Source organism: Mustela lutreola, chromosome 6 (assembly GCF_030435805.1).
Source record: "Mustela lutreola isolate mMusLut2 chromosome 6, mMusLut2.pri, whole genome shotgun sequence".
Taxonomy (NCBI): domain Eukaryota; kingdom Metazoa; phylum Chordata; class Mammalia; order Carnivora; family Mustelidae; genus Mustela; species Mustela lutreola.
Window position 1 is genome coordinate 24648682 of NC_081295.1, and position 14553 is coordinate 24663234.

A 14553-nucleotide genomic window follows, 5' to 3' on the forward strand; every position below is an offset into this window, starting at 1 on the left:
TTGTACATATAATAGGGATGTATATATTCAGATATGATCATTTGTATGAAACGAGCTATTTGGTTATGAAGCTATTTGTGGATAGTAGTCCACAGCACAGACTCATAAATGTGCTCTGCTAAGACATGGTGTCTTGAATTGAGCTCTGAAACAAATCTCACTGGCCCACCTGGCCCACCCGGGACATCATCTTATTGCCACACATCATCTTATTTGTTCTTCTTAATCACTTCATGTGGTATGATACGATCTTTCCAATTTTACAGATGAGGGCTTAGAGAAGTTGCCTAGCCCAAGATCACACATGTCCAAGTCTACAGTTTTCCTACTAACATTTGCTCATTGCCTCTCTACAGTTGTTTTTCATATTATGAAACAGCAGAAATGGATTAACCGGTCTTAGGAGGAGAACACCTTATCCCCTTATTGGATTAAAAAAGGTTCCTATGTGGCTTCATCTGGGGGTTTCTGTTCTGGTTCTTGAAAAACTGCCGTATATGGAAACAGCAGCATTTTGTCCCTCCCAGAGCAAACCTCTTCTCTTATCTCCCATCTCCACGGGGCTTCAGGTCCCAAGACTCAGCAAGGGAAAAGAAGAGCAGAGTAACAAATGCCATGTGTGTCACACATGCTCATACAATTATACAAAATGATCTTAATTCTGCAAAAGAACACAAAGAACTTATTTTAAAAGTATTGTAAAGATTAATACATATTGCAGGAGTTTTCTGGACTATTTTGCAAAAGAAAAAATACTCTGATGTTTTATAAGAGAATGGAAAAATGTTAAAGTATGGGCTAAATTATATTTGTCAATTTGAACTCATTAGTTAGTCCTTTATTCAATGACTTTTTGTCCCCAAGATTTATTTATTTAGAGAAAGAGAGAGTGACCGACCACAAGCAGGGGAGAAGCAAGGGAGGAAAGAATCCCCAAGCAGACACCCTACTGAGTGCAGAAACCCACCCAGAGCCTGATCCCATGACCCCAAGATCATGACCCCAGCAAAATTAAGAGTTGGGCGCCCAATCAACTGAGCCACTCAGGTTCCCCATCCAATGACTTAAATGTAGTATGATGAGCCCTGTGATTGCTTTCATTTAATTTTTTTTGAGAGAGAGAGAGGGCATGTGCATGAGGTGAGGGGAGGGGCAGTAGGAGAGGGAAAGAGAGAATCCCAAGCAGGCTCCACAACCAGCACAGAGCCCAACACAGCGGCTCAATCTCACAACCCTGAGATCATGACCTGAGCGGAAATCAAGAGTCGGACGCTTAACCAATTGAGCCACCCAGGTGGCCCCCAAGATTGGCTTTTAAAAATAGTGAAAACGGGACGCCTGGATAGCTCTGTTGGTTAAGCGGCTGCCCTCAGCTCTGCTGTGATCCCAGGGTCTTGGGATCGGGTTCCATGTTGGGCTCCTCACTCACTAGGAAGCCTGCTTCTCCCTCTGCCTGCTGCTCCCCCTGCTTGTGTGCGCACTCCCTCTCTTGCTCTCTCTCTCCCCACACCCCGGCAAATAAATAAATAAATAATCTTTAAAAAAATAATGAAGTATAGTGAAAATGACATGAGGTAATGATGTCCTGTGATTGTGTGAAACAGCAGGTACCATTACTGCAGTCAGACTCTTTGGTTGAGATTTTTGGTAAAAATAAGTTTTCAATATTAAGGAGTTAAGTAAAAATATGTTAGTTTTGTGACTTATAAAGTGGAGGTGATGATATCTGAGCCTTATTCAGGGCCTTAGTTTAAAAAAATAAAAAGTATGACCTGAAGATTATACCTAATCAATTAAAATATTTATGGCCTTTTTCTTAGCAGAAATGTGGAAATTTTCCATTTCCAGTTCTTACTGACATTTGTTTGGCAGCCATATGGCATTTTTAGTTATGGTTTTTTAAAAAATGTATATATTGTTATAGAGGCATGTGGTTAATATAACAATGGCTTCAATTTTCCATCATCTCTGTAAATAGAATTTTATCCAAAGCTATTTGACTTAATGTATTTCTTAAAAATCTATGATGTAGCGGCGCCTGGGTGGCTCAGTGGGTTAAAGCCTCTGCCTTCGGCTCAGGTCATGATCCCAGGGTCCCGCATCGGGCTCTCTGCTCAGCAGGCAGCCTGCTTCCCTCCCCTCTCTCTGCCTGCCTCTGTGCCTGCTTGTAATCTCTGCCTGTCAAATAAATAAATAAAATCTTAAAAAAAAAAATCTATGATGTATATTGAAAAAATTTGCCCTTGGGGCACAGGTTTGCAAAGGACATTATTGACATAGATAGGTGTTCTCTTCCAGATGAAATTGATATGCCTCCCAGTGCACATACGAGTGAAAGGAAAAGCATTATACCATGCTGCTTAAGAGCAAGAAGTATTTGGATCTTGACTCCAGCACTTATCTTCCATGTTACCTTGAGCAAGTTAACTCTTATCTAAGTTTGTTCATCAGTAAAATAAGAATAATGTTAGTAGCTACCTCATAGGGCTGTTGTAAAGATTGAAGATAAGTATGTCTTAGTGCTGGGCACACATAAGTACTGTGAGGTTGTCTTTGTTGTTATTGCTAGTATTGTTATGATTATGGGCTATTTTAATATTGGGAATTGTATCATTCTTGTCCTTTGGCACATGAATTCATGTGCTCGAGGAAGGAACTAAAAATTCTCTTATTTCGGGGTGCCTGGGTGGCTCAGTGAGTTAAAGCCTCTGCCTTCGGCTCAGGTCAGGATCCCAGGGTCCTGGGATTGAGCTCCGCATCGGGCTCTCGGCTCATCAGGGAGCCTGCTTCCTCCTCTCTCTCTGCCTGCCTCTCTGCCTACTTGTGATCTCTGTCAAATAAATAAATAAAATCTTTTTTTAAAAATTCTCTTATTTCTGTCCCCTTTCCTTTGCTGAAATAAGATATTTAGTTAAATCAGTAGATTTTCTTTCTGTAGACTCTTGCAGATAATCTGCTGTTCTGAGGAAAAACAAATGTTTCTTAGGTGGTTTGCAATTTGTTTGTTTATCATAATATGTTTATCATATTAGAGAAAAGTTTTAATTACAGCTTTTCCTTTTGTACCAAGTCTTGCCAATCAGAAGTTGGGAAGACCTTTCAATTGAAGCACTATCAGCTAGAATCTTGGAGTTGGATGGGACTTTGAAGGCTGCCTTGTTCCACCTCCCACATCTGCTAAGAATTTTATTCATAGGGACGCCTGAGGGGCTCAGTCAGTTGAGCATCTGTCTGCCTTGGGCTCAGGTCATGATCCCGGAATCCTGGGATCAAGCCCCACGTTGGGCTCCTTGCTCGGCAGGGAGCCTGCTTCCCCTCTGCTTGCCATTCTCCCTGCTGTGCTCTCTCAGTCTCTCTCTCTCCCCCTCTCTCTATCTCCCCCTGCCAAATAAATACATAAAATCTTAAGAAAAAAAAAAAAAAAGAATTTTGTTCATCCCTTCTCTAATGTGATCATCTAGTTGCTGAGGACTTCCAAAAACAGGGGCTTCACAGCTGGTGAAAAATAATTATTCTCTTGTTAGACAACTCTAGTTGTTTGAAAGCTCTCTCTTACCTGCTGTTGAAGTCTGTTTCCCAGAAATTTCACCCTGTACCTCTTCGTCCTGTCTCCTGAAGCGTACAGAACAGGACTGTTCCATCTTCCATTTGATCACGTCAGGTGCTGGAAGATGGCTTTCATCTCCTCCTGTAATCCTTTCCTCCAGGTTAAACATTCCTTAGGTGCGTGTTTTCAAATACCTCTTCATCCTAATACTGGAGCCAGGCTACCCTGAATGCCCATCTTGATACGTGGCCATAGCATCCAGGACAGAGCATGGTTTTCTAACCACAAACTGACCATCAAACAGTACAGCCTGACCATTCCTGCCTGTGTTTTGGATATGTACTTCTGTTGATGCTGCCAAAGTTTGTGTTTGGGCTTTTTTTTCTAAATTTTCTTGAATCTATATCACTGTCTTGGCTTATATAAAGAATGTGGTTAGCAAAGATTCTCACCACTTCTTTATGAGTCACTGTCAAACTGAGGTTCACACTTGTACAATGAATTTTTGGAACCTATAGAACCTGTAGAACTATACAATTATCCCTGTACATTGTATCTCGCGAGTCTCCATCTTTTTTCAATATGTGAAAACCATTAAGATTTTGATGCTATCCATGTGTTAGCTTTCTCTCCTGGCTATATGACATCTGAAAATTAAAATCTAGTACATATTTCTTCTCCGTCTTCATTCAGGTAATCCATGGAACTGTGATAAAGGAAAGAAACCAAATCGGGGTTGTTTTTTGTTTTTCTTTTTTTTTATTGAAATATAGTTGACTGGGTGCCTGAGTGGCTTAGTTGGTTAAGTGTCTGCCTTTGGCTCTGGTCATGATCCCAGGTTCCTGGGATCGAGTCCCATGTTGAGCTCCCTGCTCAGCAAGGAATGTGCTTCTCCCTTTCTCTCTCCCTCTGCTTGTGCTTTCTTTCTCTCTCAAATAAATTTTTTAAAAATCTTAAAAAAAAAAAAAGAAAGAAAGAAGAAAGAAAGAAAGAGGGGGTGCCTGTGTGGCTCCGTGGGTTAAGCCTCTGCCTTCAGCTCAGGTCATGATCTCAGGGTCCTGGGATCGAGCCCTGCATCGGGCTCTCTGCTCAAAAGGGAGCCTGCTTCCACCAGCACCTCCCACCCTGCCCAGCCTGCTTCTCTGCCTACTTGAGATAGCTCTCTCTCTCTGTCAAATAAATAAATAAAATCTTTAAAAAAAAAAAAAAGAAAGAAAGGGGGCGCCTGGGTGGCTCAGTGGGTTAAAGCTTCTGCCTTCGGCTCAGGTCATGATCCCAGGGTCCTGGGATCGAGCCCTGCATCAGGCCCTCTGCTCAGCAGGAAGCCTGCTTCCTCCTCTCTCTCTCTCTGCCTGCCTCTCTGCCTACTGGTGATCTCTGTCAAATAAATAAAATCTTTAAATAAAATAAAATAAAACCCAAATATACTCTCTTTACTGTTTCTGAAGCTAACAGTGAGTGGCCATATCGAAAGAAAAATTAGAATATTTTGGGGCACCTGGGTGGCTCAGTGGGTTAAGCTGCTGCCGTCAGCTCAGGTCATGATCTCAGGGTCCTGGGATCGAGTCCCGTATCGGGCTCTCTGCTCAGCAGGGAGCTGCTTCCTCCTCTCTGTCTCTGCCTGCCTCTCTGCTTACTTGTGATCTCTCTCTCTCTCTGCCAAATAAATAAATAAATAAATAAAATATTTTTTTTAAAAAAAAAAGAATATTTTGTAATGATTTGCTCATTGTAACCCACCTGTCCTGGGGCTGCCATCAGCACTGACTTCTTTTCTAGAGGTCACAACCCATCTATTTGCTAACCTTTTTTAAAATTTTGCCATCATTGTGCATAAATTCACTGGTCTTTGGTCCAGATGCACCTCTGTCCTCATCTTTTTCTTTTGTCCTGGGTTTGAAGACATTCGTCAGTTGAATCTCTCATCTCTGAGATTTCTTAGGTCTTTCAGTAGCTGGAAAGGACCATTTGTGTGCACTGGGAGCATGAAGAGGACCGAGGTAAGTGGATGCCTCTGTCAAGGTGCTCTAGACTGGAAACTGGGTTTCCAGAGTGAGGAGGAAGACGGAGAGGGGAAGTGCCGCCAGAGATATCAGGCAGAACGCGTGAGAAATCTGCTGGCGGGGAGCAGGCTCAGTGAGGGTGTCGTGCAGTAATTTGTCCAAAAGGGCAATACTGTGTTCGGAATGGGAGTGGTGGTGGCCTTAAAATGCAGAGGATACCGGAAGCCAGACCTAAGGCAGGTTGGGAGCTGTCTCCTCCCTGACGACCTGTAACGGGCTGTTTCATCCTTAAAGTCCCCTCTTCATGGAATTTATTTTCATCTTTACAGTTTTTAATTCATTCCTTATTTCTGTTTCCTTTGTCTTCTCTTAATATTACGCCATCTTTGGGGACTATTTGAGAGCACTTGTCCTTCTTTGACATACTGCCGTGATATTTTCATGCCTCTTATTTTTGTCATCGTCTCCTTCCCCTGCGCACCCCCCATCAGTCTTCAGCAGATTCTGATGAGGTTGTTTCTGAACATTTTTCTGTGAGGAATGGCACTTTAAAAACATGTGTGACAAGTGTCCTGGTGATAATACAGACTTAGGGGTGGATTGCCACACAATTCTCACAGCTTTCTACCTCTCCTTTGTCAGCTCCTTCAAATCAGGGATAGCATCCGGTCTCCACAGTGCAGCTCTGTGCAGAACAGCTGCTCGGCCCAGGCTCAGCAATGGAGGAGGCAAAATGCTGCTCCTTTATACCTGGGCCTTTTCCAGTCTGAGCCCCAAGAGACCTTATTCTGTAGCTGTTTATTTTGGGCTCTTTTATAATTAATGATGACCATAGTTGAAATTTAGTTTTTTCAGAGGCTCTCATCCCCCTTGAACGATTTCCATTTATGATCGCTTGGAATCATGGCAGTCTTTTCACTAATTTTTAAATGTGCTTTCCTAATATATGGTCTGGGTGTCCAAAACCATGCGTGCTGGTCCTTTCTTTCCCTGAGTCTAGTACCAGGTTGGAGTCCTTTATCATTACGGCATGTTGGTTTCTGCCATCTTCTTAATCCCCGTTAGGGAAGCATGGTCCACTTCTCCACTCGATTAGGAGATGAGTGGTCTCTTTCCGTAACAGCATGGCTGCCATTTGTTAACTCTCCTCCTTATTCAAGTGTTTTCAACCATTACAAACAAACAAACAAACAAACAAAACCCTTTAACATACTGCTTCGACTTCCCTAGTCTCTATTATCCAGTTCCTACAGAGCAAGGTCTACCCTAATTTCCAGCTGAGTTTCAGCATCCCCATTCTCTATGGCACTTTCTCTGTTTGGGCAAAGGAAAACTTGGGGTTCTCTCCAATTCTGTTCCAGTGCTATAGAGAGGAACAGCTCTGGATGTGCAGAAATGAAACCCGGGCCATTTCTCAGATTTGCTGTTGGCTCTTACCCCTCAGCCGATCTCATCCTAATTAATTACCTTCTCCTGTAAAATGAGATGAGAAGATAAGACTGGGCTCGGGTTTCGACCAGGTCTGAAAGTCTTTCTTTGGTTTCATTGGAGAGAAGCAGTTGTCTCACGCACTTCTGCTAAAGCTGCCTAGATCTCATGGCAGGGGCTTGTCTTGACTATTTAAGAGAATTTTTTTAACCAAATGGTTTTCAAAAGCATATGATGATTTCTCAAAAGGGTCTCATAAAAGCAACATTTATCACTGAAAAGGTGTTTAATAACACCTTTTAATAAATGTTAAATAATAATGCACTTAACTTTAAGTACTTTGCATCTTTTTCTGTGTTAATGTCTTTAATTGGATCCTCTAGCAAGGGATTTGGACTTAATTTATTGCAGGTGATGCTGCACTTACATAATTATTCAGTTGACTTAATTAGAGATTTAATTATATTAGTGCCCTAAAGTGCTATATCAGAGAAGTAAAAACACAGACTGGTAATTCACCTTTTTGTATTTTTTTACATCACTCACCCTACAACTAAAAATGTTTTTCAAGCCATAAAGGCCAGAGGGCATGCCAGCCTCTTCTAGCCATATCCTAATATGGAAAGTTCTGTCTGTGCATTTGTTAAGGCTTTGCCCAGTCAAAATGCAGGTGAAAGCAAAAGTGGAAAGAATTTTTCCAATGGTGTGGTGAGCCTGGGTGACTCAGATGGTTAAGCATCTGCCTTTTACCTCAGGTCCTGATCTCCACATCCTGGGATTGAGCCCAACATTGGGCTCCCAGCTCAGTAGGGAATCTGCTTCTCCCTCTGCCTCTCCCCCTGCTTTACCCTCTCTGTCTCTCTCTCTCAAATGAATAAATAAACCTTTAAATAAAAAAAAAAAAAAAGGATTTTTCTAATTGTGGTCTTATCTCTTGCATCTCTTAGAACCAAAGTTGTAGGTCCAGTCCCTCAGCAGTCCTTTCAACCCCCTCCAGCTCTGCTGCCCTAGGGCAGCCCCCTAACAGGTCGTCCTCAGAGGAAGCAGCTGTGTTTGTATCTCCCACACCTACTACACACCCATGCCATACAGGTGCACAATACATGGTGGTCAAAACAGTATAAACCCTTGTGGCGCCTGGGTGGCTCAGGAGGTTAAGCCTCTGCCTTTGGCTCAGGTCATGATCTCGGGGTCCTGGGATCGAGCCCTGCATCGGGTTCTCTGTTCAGCGGGGAGCCTGCTTCCCCCCACTTTCTCTGCCTGCCTCTCTGCCTACTTGTGATCTCTCTGTCAACTAAATAAAATATTTTTTTAAAAAGTTCATTAATGTTGACTATAATATTTTTTTTAAAGTGTAAAACCAACCCAACTATTTTTTTTTAAGATTTTATTTTTTTATTTGAGAGAGAGATCACGAGCAGGGGTGAGAAGGGTAGAGGGAGAAGTAGACTCCCTGTTGAGCAGGGGGCTCAATGCAGGACTCCATCCCAGGACCCTGGGATCATGACCTGAGCTGAAGGCAGACGTTTAACTGACTGAGCCACCCAGGCGCTCCCAACCCAACTGTTTTAAAATACAGTAACTCAAAATATGTTCCCCAGCAGGTAAGGTACTCCCAAATCTGGTTAATCATTGGAATGACTTAAGAAGCATTTTTAGGCCTTATTAAATCCGTCTCTAGGATTGGGGCCTAGATATCTGCACTTTAAAGTTCCCCAGGTGAGGGATGCAGGGGTGGCTCAGTCTGTCAAAAGGCTGCCATCACCTCAGGTCATGATCAGGGGTCCTGGGATCTATCTCAGAGGCAGTCTCCCTGCTCAGCAGGGAGCCTGCTTCTTCCTCTCCCTCTGCCGCTTTCCCTGCTTATACTCTCTCTCTAATAAATAAATAAAATCTCAAAAAAGAGAGAGAGGGAGAGAAATGTAGAATGCAATTGCACAACACAGCCTGATCCTTTCAAAACGGCAATATCATAGGGGAGAAAATTATTAAAGTGTCGTAACAGATGAATGCAGTGTGTGAAGCAGGACTCATCATGATTCAGGGGAAAAAATAAAACCACTAACAAAGACATTTTAGAGCCAACTGGGGAAATTTGCTCATGGACTAGATATAACACAATGGTGGAGAATTATTGTTAACTTTCCTAGTTGTGACAATATTCTGGTTATGCAGGAGAGAGTTCTTAGGAGCTGCAGTCAAAGCAAGGGTGAAGCCTACTGCAGCCCAACATGTGTTCAAGCCAAGTCCTGCCAGCTCAGAGCCTGTTGTTAAATATTTCAGAATTTTGTGATTCCACCGTCCTTGGTCTCTTGTGATCAGCTGTGATGGGAGTTTTTATACCACAAAAATCTGCAAATGCTACAAACCGGGTTTTTCTCCTCCCCTGGAGAGGTAACGTACCAGCCAGCATACCACTGCCCACAGCTTATTTGCAAACAGTTGAGAAAACACATACATATAAGTAGATAAAACAAAAATAGCAAAATATTGACAATTGTTGACTGTCAGTAGTTATGTGGTCATGTATTGCACTAGACGAGGAGTCAGCAGCCAGTCCGAGAAGGCGAAGGTGGAAGTATTTTAGGCTCTGTGTGTGTGTACAGCTCTGCCACTAGAGCCCAATGCAGCCACAGACAATATGTAACTGAACGGACATGGATATGTGCCAATAAAACTTTATTTATAAAAACAGCAGGGTTAGATTGGGCTTCGAGCTGCAGCTTGCCAACTCCTGTTCTAGTCTTTGAACTTTTCTGTACTTTTAAAATATTTGATAATAATTTTTTTTTTAATTCAGATTTCTTAGCCTAGTTTTCAGAGCCCTCCTGGATCCCCTGTTACTTATCCCTGTAAGGCTTGTCACACCAATCTACCTTTATTCCCTGGACACTGTACTCTGGTCTCCTCTGTGCCTTTGTTTAAGCTTTTTCAATAAGATTCCCTTGCTCCCCTCAACCCTGTAACTGCTTACCAACATTTTCAAACATGCCTCAAATCTCACTACCCTGTAAGGTCTTCTTGAATCTCTTCTAATTACAGTTGATCTCTATTTCTTTGATCATTTATAGTCCTTTATTCCTCCCGTAGTTCTGCTGCTTTTTACAGTATACCCTTAACTAGTTCCTGATCCGTGAAGCAGAGAAGGATCATCGTACTTTCACATAATAAGTGTTTAGTTAATGTCTGCACATTGAAATCCACTCATGCATTTATTATGCATGTGCCTGCAGGTACCAACCTAAAGTGTAGAATACAGAATGTTGGCCTGTCTAAGTTAGGGTTGGGGTAATTAAAGATAATGAAAATTGAGAGCATGTTCTCTCTTCCTTCCCCCTCTCCCTCCCTTTTGCTTTTCTTCCTTATCCTTCTCCAACTACCTTTGAGGTTGTTGTGCATGAAGCTACAAAAGACTTCATCTTTTGGATGGGTTGGCTTTCTAAGGGCCTGAGGAGGAAGAAGACTTCAGTTGTTTGGAATATTTGTAGTGTTTAGACACTGTCTAGCACTCTGTGCTGTCTCAGGTAGTTGACTCCAACAGTCCTACAAGGAGCTGCCTCTATTACCCCAAGTAGTTAAATGGCTCCTCTAAGATTATAAAGCTACAGTGGGATTCGAATCCACCATTTGAGTGCCTTCATGCTTTCAGTGGTTGGCAAGAGACAAGGGCATCCTGGGCTGAAATAGTCCTGAAGTTCACGTGCAATGTGTGGCAATACCCGTGGGGCAGTGAGATTCTGGCAGAGTGTAGTGTTCGATACTGCGGGACGGGGTGTTGGAAACCTTGGCTTCTGACCACAGCGTGCCACTCCTCACCTGTGATCTTGGGTGAGCTGCTGAGCTTCTATGAGCCTCTGTTTTCTTCTCTGTGTAATTAGAGGAATAAAGCAGATTGTTTCTTTTATTCCTTCGTGTTACATGCTGTATGCAGTAGCTTAAAGTCTAAGGAAGAGATAGACATGGGAATGGAGAAGTACAACACTGTATAATAATGCTGTACTCCAGGGGACGCCTGGGTGGCTCAGTCCTTAAACGTCTGCCTTACGCTCAGCTCGAGTCATGATCGCAGGGTCCGGGGATTGAGCCCCACGTCAGGCTCCCTGCTCAGCGCGGAGCCTGCTTCTCTCTCTCCTACTCCCTCTTCTCGTATTCCCTCTCTCACTGTGTCTCTCTCTGTCAAATAAATAAAATCTAAAAAAAAAATAATGCTGTACTCCAGATAGGCACAGGGCACTTGGGGAGCCCCAAGGGAAAGAAGGGGCACCCAGCTCCTTAGGGCTCTCATGCCTAGCTGAGCATATTCCGCTCAAGTGGAATTTGGGGAGTTTGAAGGATGTGGGGAGATACGGGAACAGTCTCAGGGGAGATAACAGCTGCGAGCAGTTTCCCTAAATAATGATGATGGGAGAACACGGGCTGGGCAAGGGCTAGATCAGGAAAGGACTTCTGTGACCTTATGAGAGAGCTTGGACTCTTCTGAGGGGTATTGGAAAGCAGTGAAGGATTTTAAACAAGATCACATTTGCATTTTATAAAGCTCTCCTTGGCAGCATGACAGATGGAGTCCAGGGGCAAAATCTGGTGGTGGGAAGACTCTTGAGGAAGTGGTTGCATAAAACAAAGCCAGGCGAGGGATGATGGTCATCTGAACGGAGGTCGCGGCAGTGAGCATGAAGAGGGGAGGATAAATTTGAGAGCTCTAAAAGAGACGGAATGGCTAGGATCTAGAGACTCCGTCCATCCAGATGGATACAGACAACCTCACAATCTCTGTGGTCTCAAACAAGATGTGTTCCTTGCCCATGCTCCAGGGCCCACGCAGGTAGGAGAGGCACCATGGCGCTCACTGTGGTCACGCTGGAATCCAGCACGAGGAACTTCTCCAGTGTGGCTGGGCAGTATAGCCACCTTGGGGAAGGCTCTGGAGGGATTTATGCGGATGGTTTAAATGCTACCGCCCAAAAGTGACTTACATCCCTCTCCACTCACGGACTAAAACTTGACCCTTGGGGGCACCTGGGTGGCTCAGTGGGTTAAAGCCTCTGCCTTCGTCTCAGGTCATGGTCCCAGGGTCCTGGGATCGAGCCCCGCATTGGGCTATCTGCTCGGCAGGGAGCCTGCTTCCCTTCTCATCTCTGCCTGCCTCTCTGCCTACTTGTGATCTCTGTCTGTCAAATAAATGAATAAATAAATTTAAACAACAACAACTGAGGACAATTCTGAAAGTTCCTGTTATTTAAAAACAAAAACAAAAAACATTGTCCTTTGGCCCCACCCAGTCTCTGGGGGCCAGAGGGCCTGACCGGAAATGAGGCATGAAGGAGGACCCCCCCCCCCAGGTTTCTGATTTAGGGAGTTAGGTAGAGGTATTCACTGAGAAAGAGAAGAGGGAACTGGGGGAAAAGGAAGCAGGCTGACCGAGTCACTATAAATCTCTTTCAGCTCTTAAGGGTAACCCTATTATTGGCCCTTCCCCGTCATCCAAAAGAGGGATTAGAAATAAACTCCACTTGCTGGCAAGAGTTTCCTTTATCCTTTACAAAGGTGTGTTTCAGTTCATTCTTCCCAGTCAAATAAAGGCTCTTAGTTTTAAAAAAATGTAGCGTTCAGACCTCAACTAAGGTGTCTTTCTTGAATTTTCATACAGACTATTGTGTCAGCATACAGCATTTAAAAAAAAAAAAAAAGTCACTAAGTAGGATGTTAATGAAGCCTTCCTCACGTAAGAATATCAGGCTGCTGCATTCAAAATGCCAGAGATGTAAATGCCCTCCGCCTTCATTACCGCCGTCCCCCAGAGGGGCACATTTCAGGATATCAAGGGGTGGGAGTGGGGGGAGGAGGCGTCATTAGGCTGATTGGAGCCAATTGTGTTCCTCCGGAGCCCAGACACCTAGCAGCCTTAGGGAACGGTAGTGCCTCCAAACCTTTAGGGACTGGTGTCCTCTTTACCTCAAAAAGAACGTAGCAGAAACAACGAACCCACACTGTGCCCCCCTCCCCCGCCCCGTGTCCACTTCCCTCCCCAATTTAACTGTGGTACCTGAAAAACTAACTTTTATTGTGCATTTGTTTCTTAACAGTTGCGGGAAACAATCAAAGCTGGCAAAGGTGTGACTTCAGCTATTGACCTGTGTCGTTACCATGGAAACAAGGCACTGGAGGCCCTGGAGAGCTTTCCTCCCTCGGAGGCCAGATCTGCTTTAGAAAACATTGTGTTTGCAGTGACCAGATTTTCGTGACACCAAATTAAAAAGACACTATTGTTCGTTAGCCGGAAAAAAACGAAAAACAAAAAACCTGGGGGATGAGGGGATCGGGAGAGCTTTTGCGATGGCATATCTAAATGTCTTAATGACTTTAAAATCATAATCCATTTTTCCCCCTTCCTTTTATCACATTGGTAAATGAATCCTGCCTCCTTTTTGGAACTGCTACAAACAAAATTAGAAGAAAAAAGGTCAAGCAGTTTTCACTTGTCACGCCAGCAGCACACTTGAGGCTGCAGTAGCAGAAATAATTAATGAGATTCGCTCCTGTGACCTCAGCAAATGGACAGGAAATAAGTCCTTATTGATTGGACCGAGCCCGGGATGGCGCCGGGGCGGTGGCCTGTGGTTTGCCTTCTAGAGAGGGCAGAGCAAGCTGGAAGCGGCAGGTGTCAAGAGAAACACGATCGGTGCCAACCAGCGAGGACTGTCAAATCAAAAACTAGTGACCAATTGTTATAAGGGACGATAGTTTTGATAATGAAGAAAAAAAAATGTGCTTTGTCTCCTTGCAATTACGTCTCTGTATCTGTAGGTACAGTATGAATACACTTCGCGCTACTGGTTTTGGTAAGGGTTGGTTTTTTTTAGGAAAAATTTGCTGAAAAAGTAATGCTAAATATTTGAAGTAGGAGATTAAAATGTTATCATATGTTAACTTGGTTGTAGTAGGAATGGCTTCCTTTTCTTTCTAGAAGACCAAAATTTTTTTTTCAAATGCATTTCAAAGACCCAGACTCTTTTTTTTTTTTTTTAAAGCCAAACGGGATGCTTTTTTTTCAAGGAGGATGTATTCATTTGTCATAATTCAGTCTAGAGAATACCTTTACAACTTTTACAAGTGTCACATACATAACTGTTGATCTGGGGAATAAACTGTCAATTTTTTTTTTTTTAAATTCAGAATGTCACATTTTGGTCTTGAACCACAGACATCCAATTACAGAGAATACAAGCAATCTCACAGGCCTGCAATCAGACACCGTCTCTGTGTGGTTCATGGAGATGATTTTTGTGGTTTGCCTGCATGCAATATGAGAAGACCGTGGACAAGAAGGCTGAGTTTACATAAATGATCCAGATTGAGACTCAGCTACCTTTCTTCCTTATGTGGTGTAATTACAGCCCTATCTGCAGACAGTGAACACAGCAAACAGATTTTATTACCTCGTTCACTCAAACACTAAGTGAAGTTATTTTAGTTAAATTCCTTCCCCCCAAAGTTACGAAACCATTTTATCAGGACCCAGCATGTGGCCTGCGATGAAGAGAAAATGTGAGCTGCAGAGGTTAAGGTATTGTATTA

At 43.3% G+C, this 14553-nt stretch overlaps 1 protein-coding gene across 3 annotated transcripts in view; it reads left to right on the forward strand.

Annotated features, from left to right (window-relative positions):
• The window catches only part of PDSS2 (decaprenyl diphosphate synthase subunit 2), a 259683-nt gene extending 245778 nt beyond the window's left edge, over positions 1-13905 (forward strand). The window contains exon 8 of one of the 3 annotated variants that reach the window (XM_059176957.1): positions 4241-4515. In XM_059176957.1, coding sequence (XP_059032940.1) covers positions 4241-4324 — 84 coding nt within the window. In that variant the 3' untranslated portion in view covers positions 4325-4515. Of the gene's footprint in view, positions 1-4240; positions 4516-5405; positions 6985-13061 lie in introns of those variants that run through there. The other 2 variants (XM_059176958.1, XM_059176956.1) reach the window with 2 other exon arrangements.
• Positions 13906-14553: the final 648 nt, after the last annotated feature.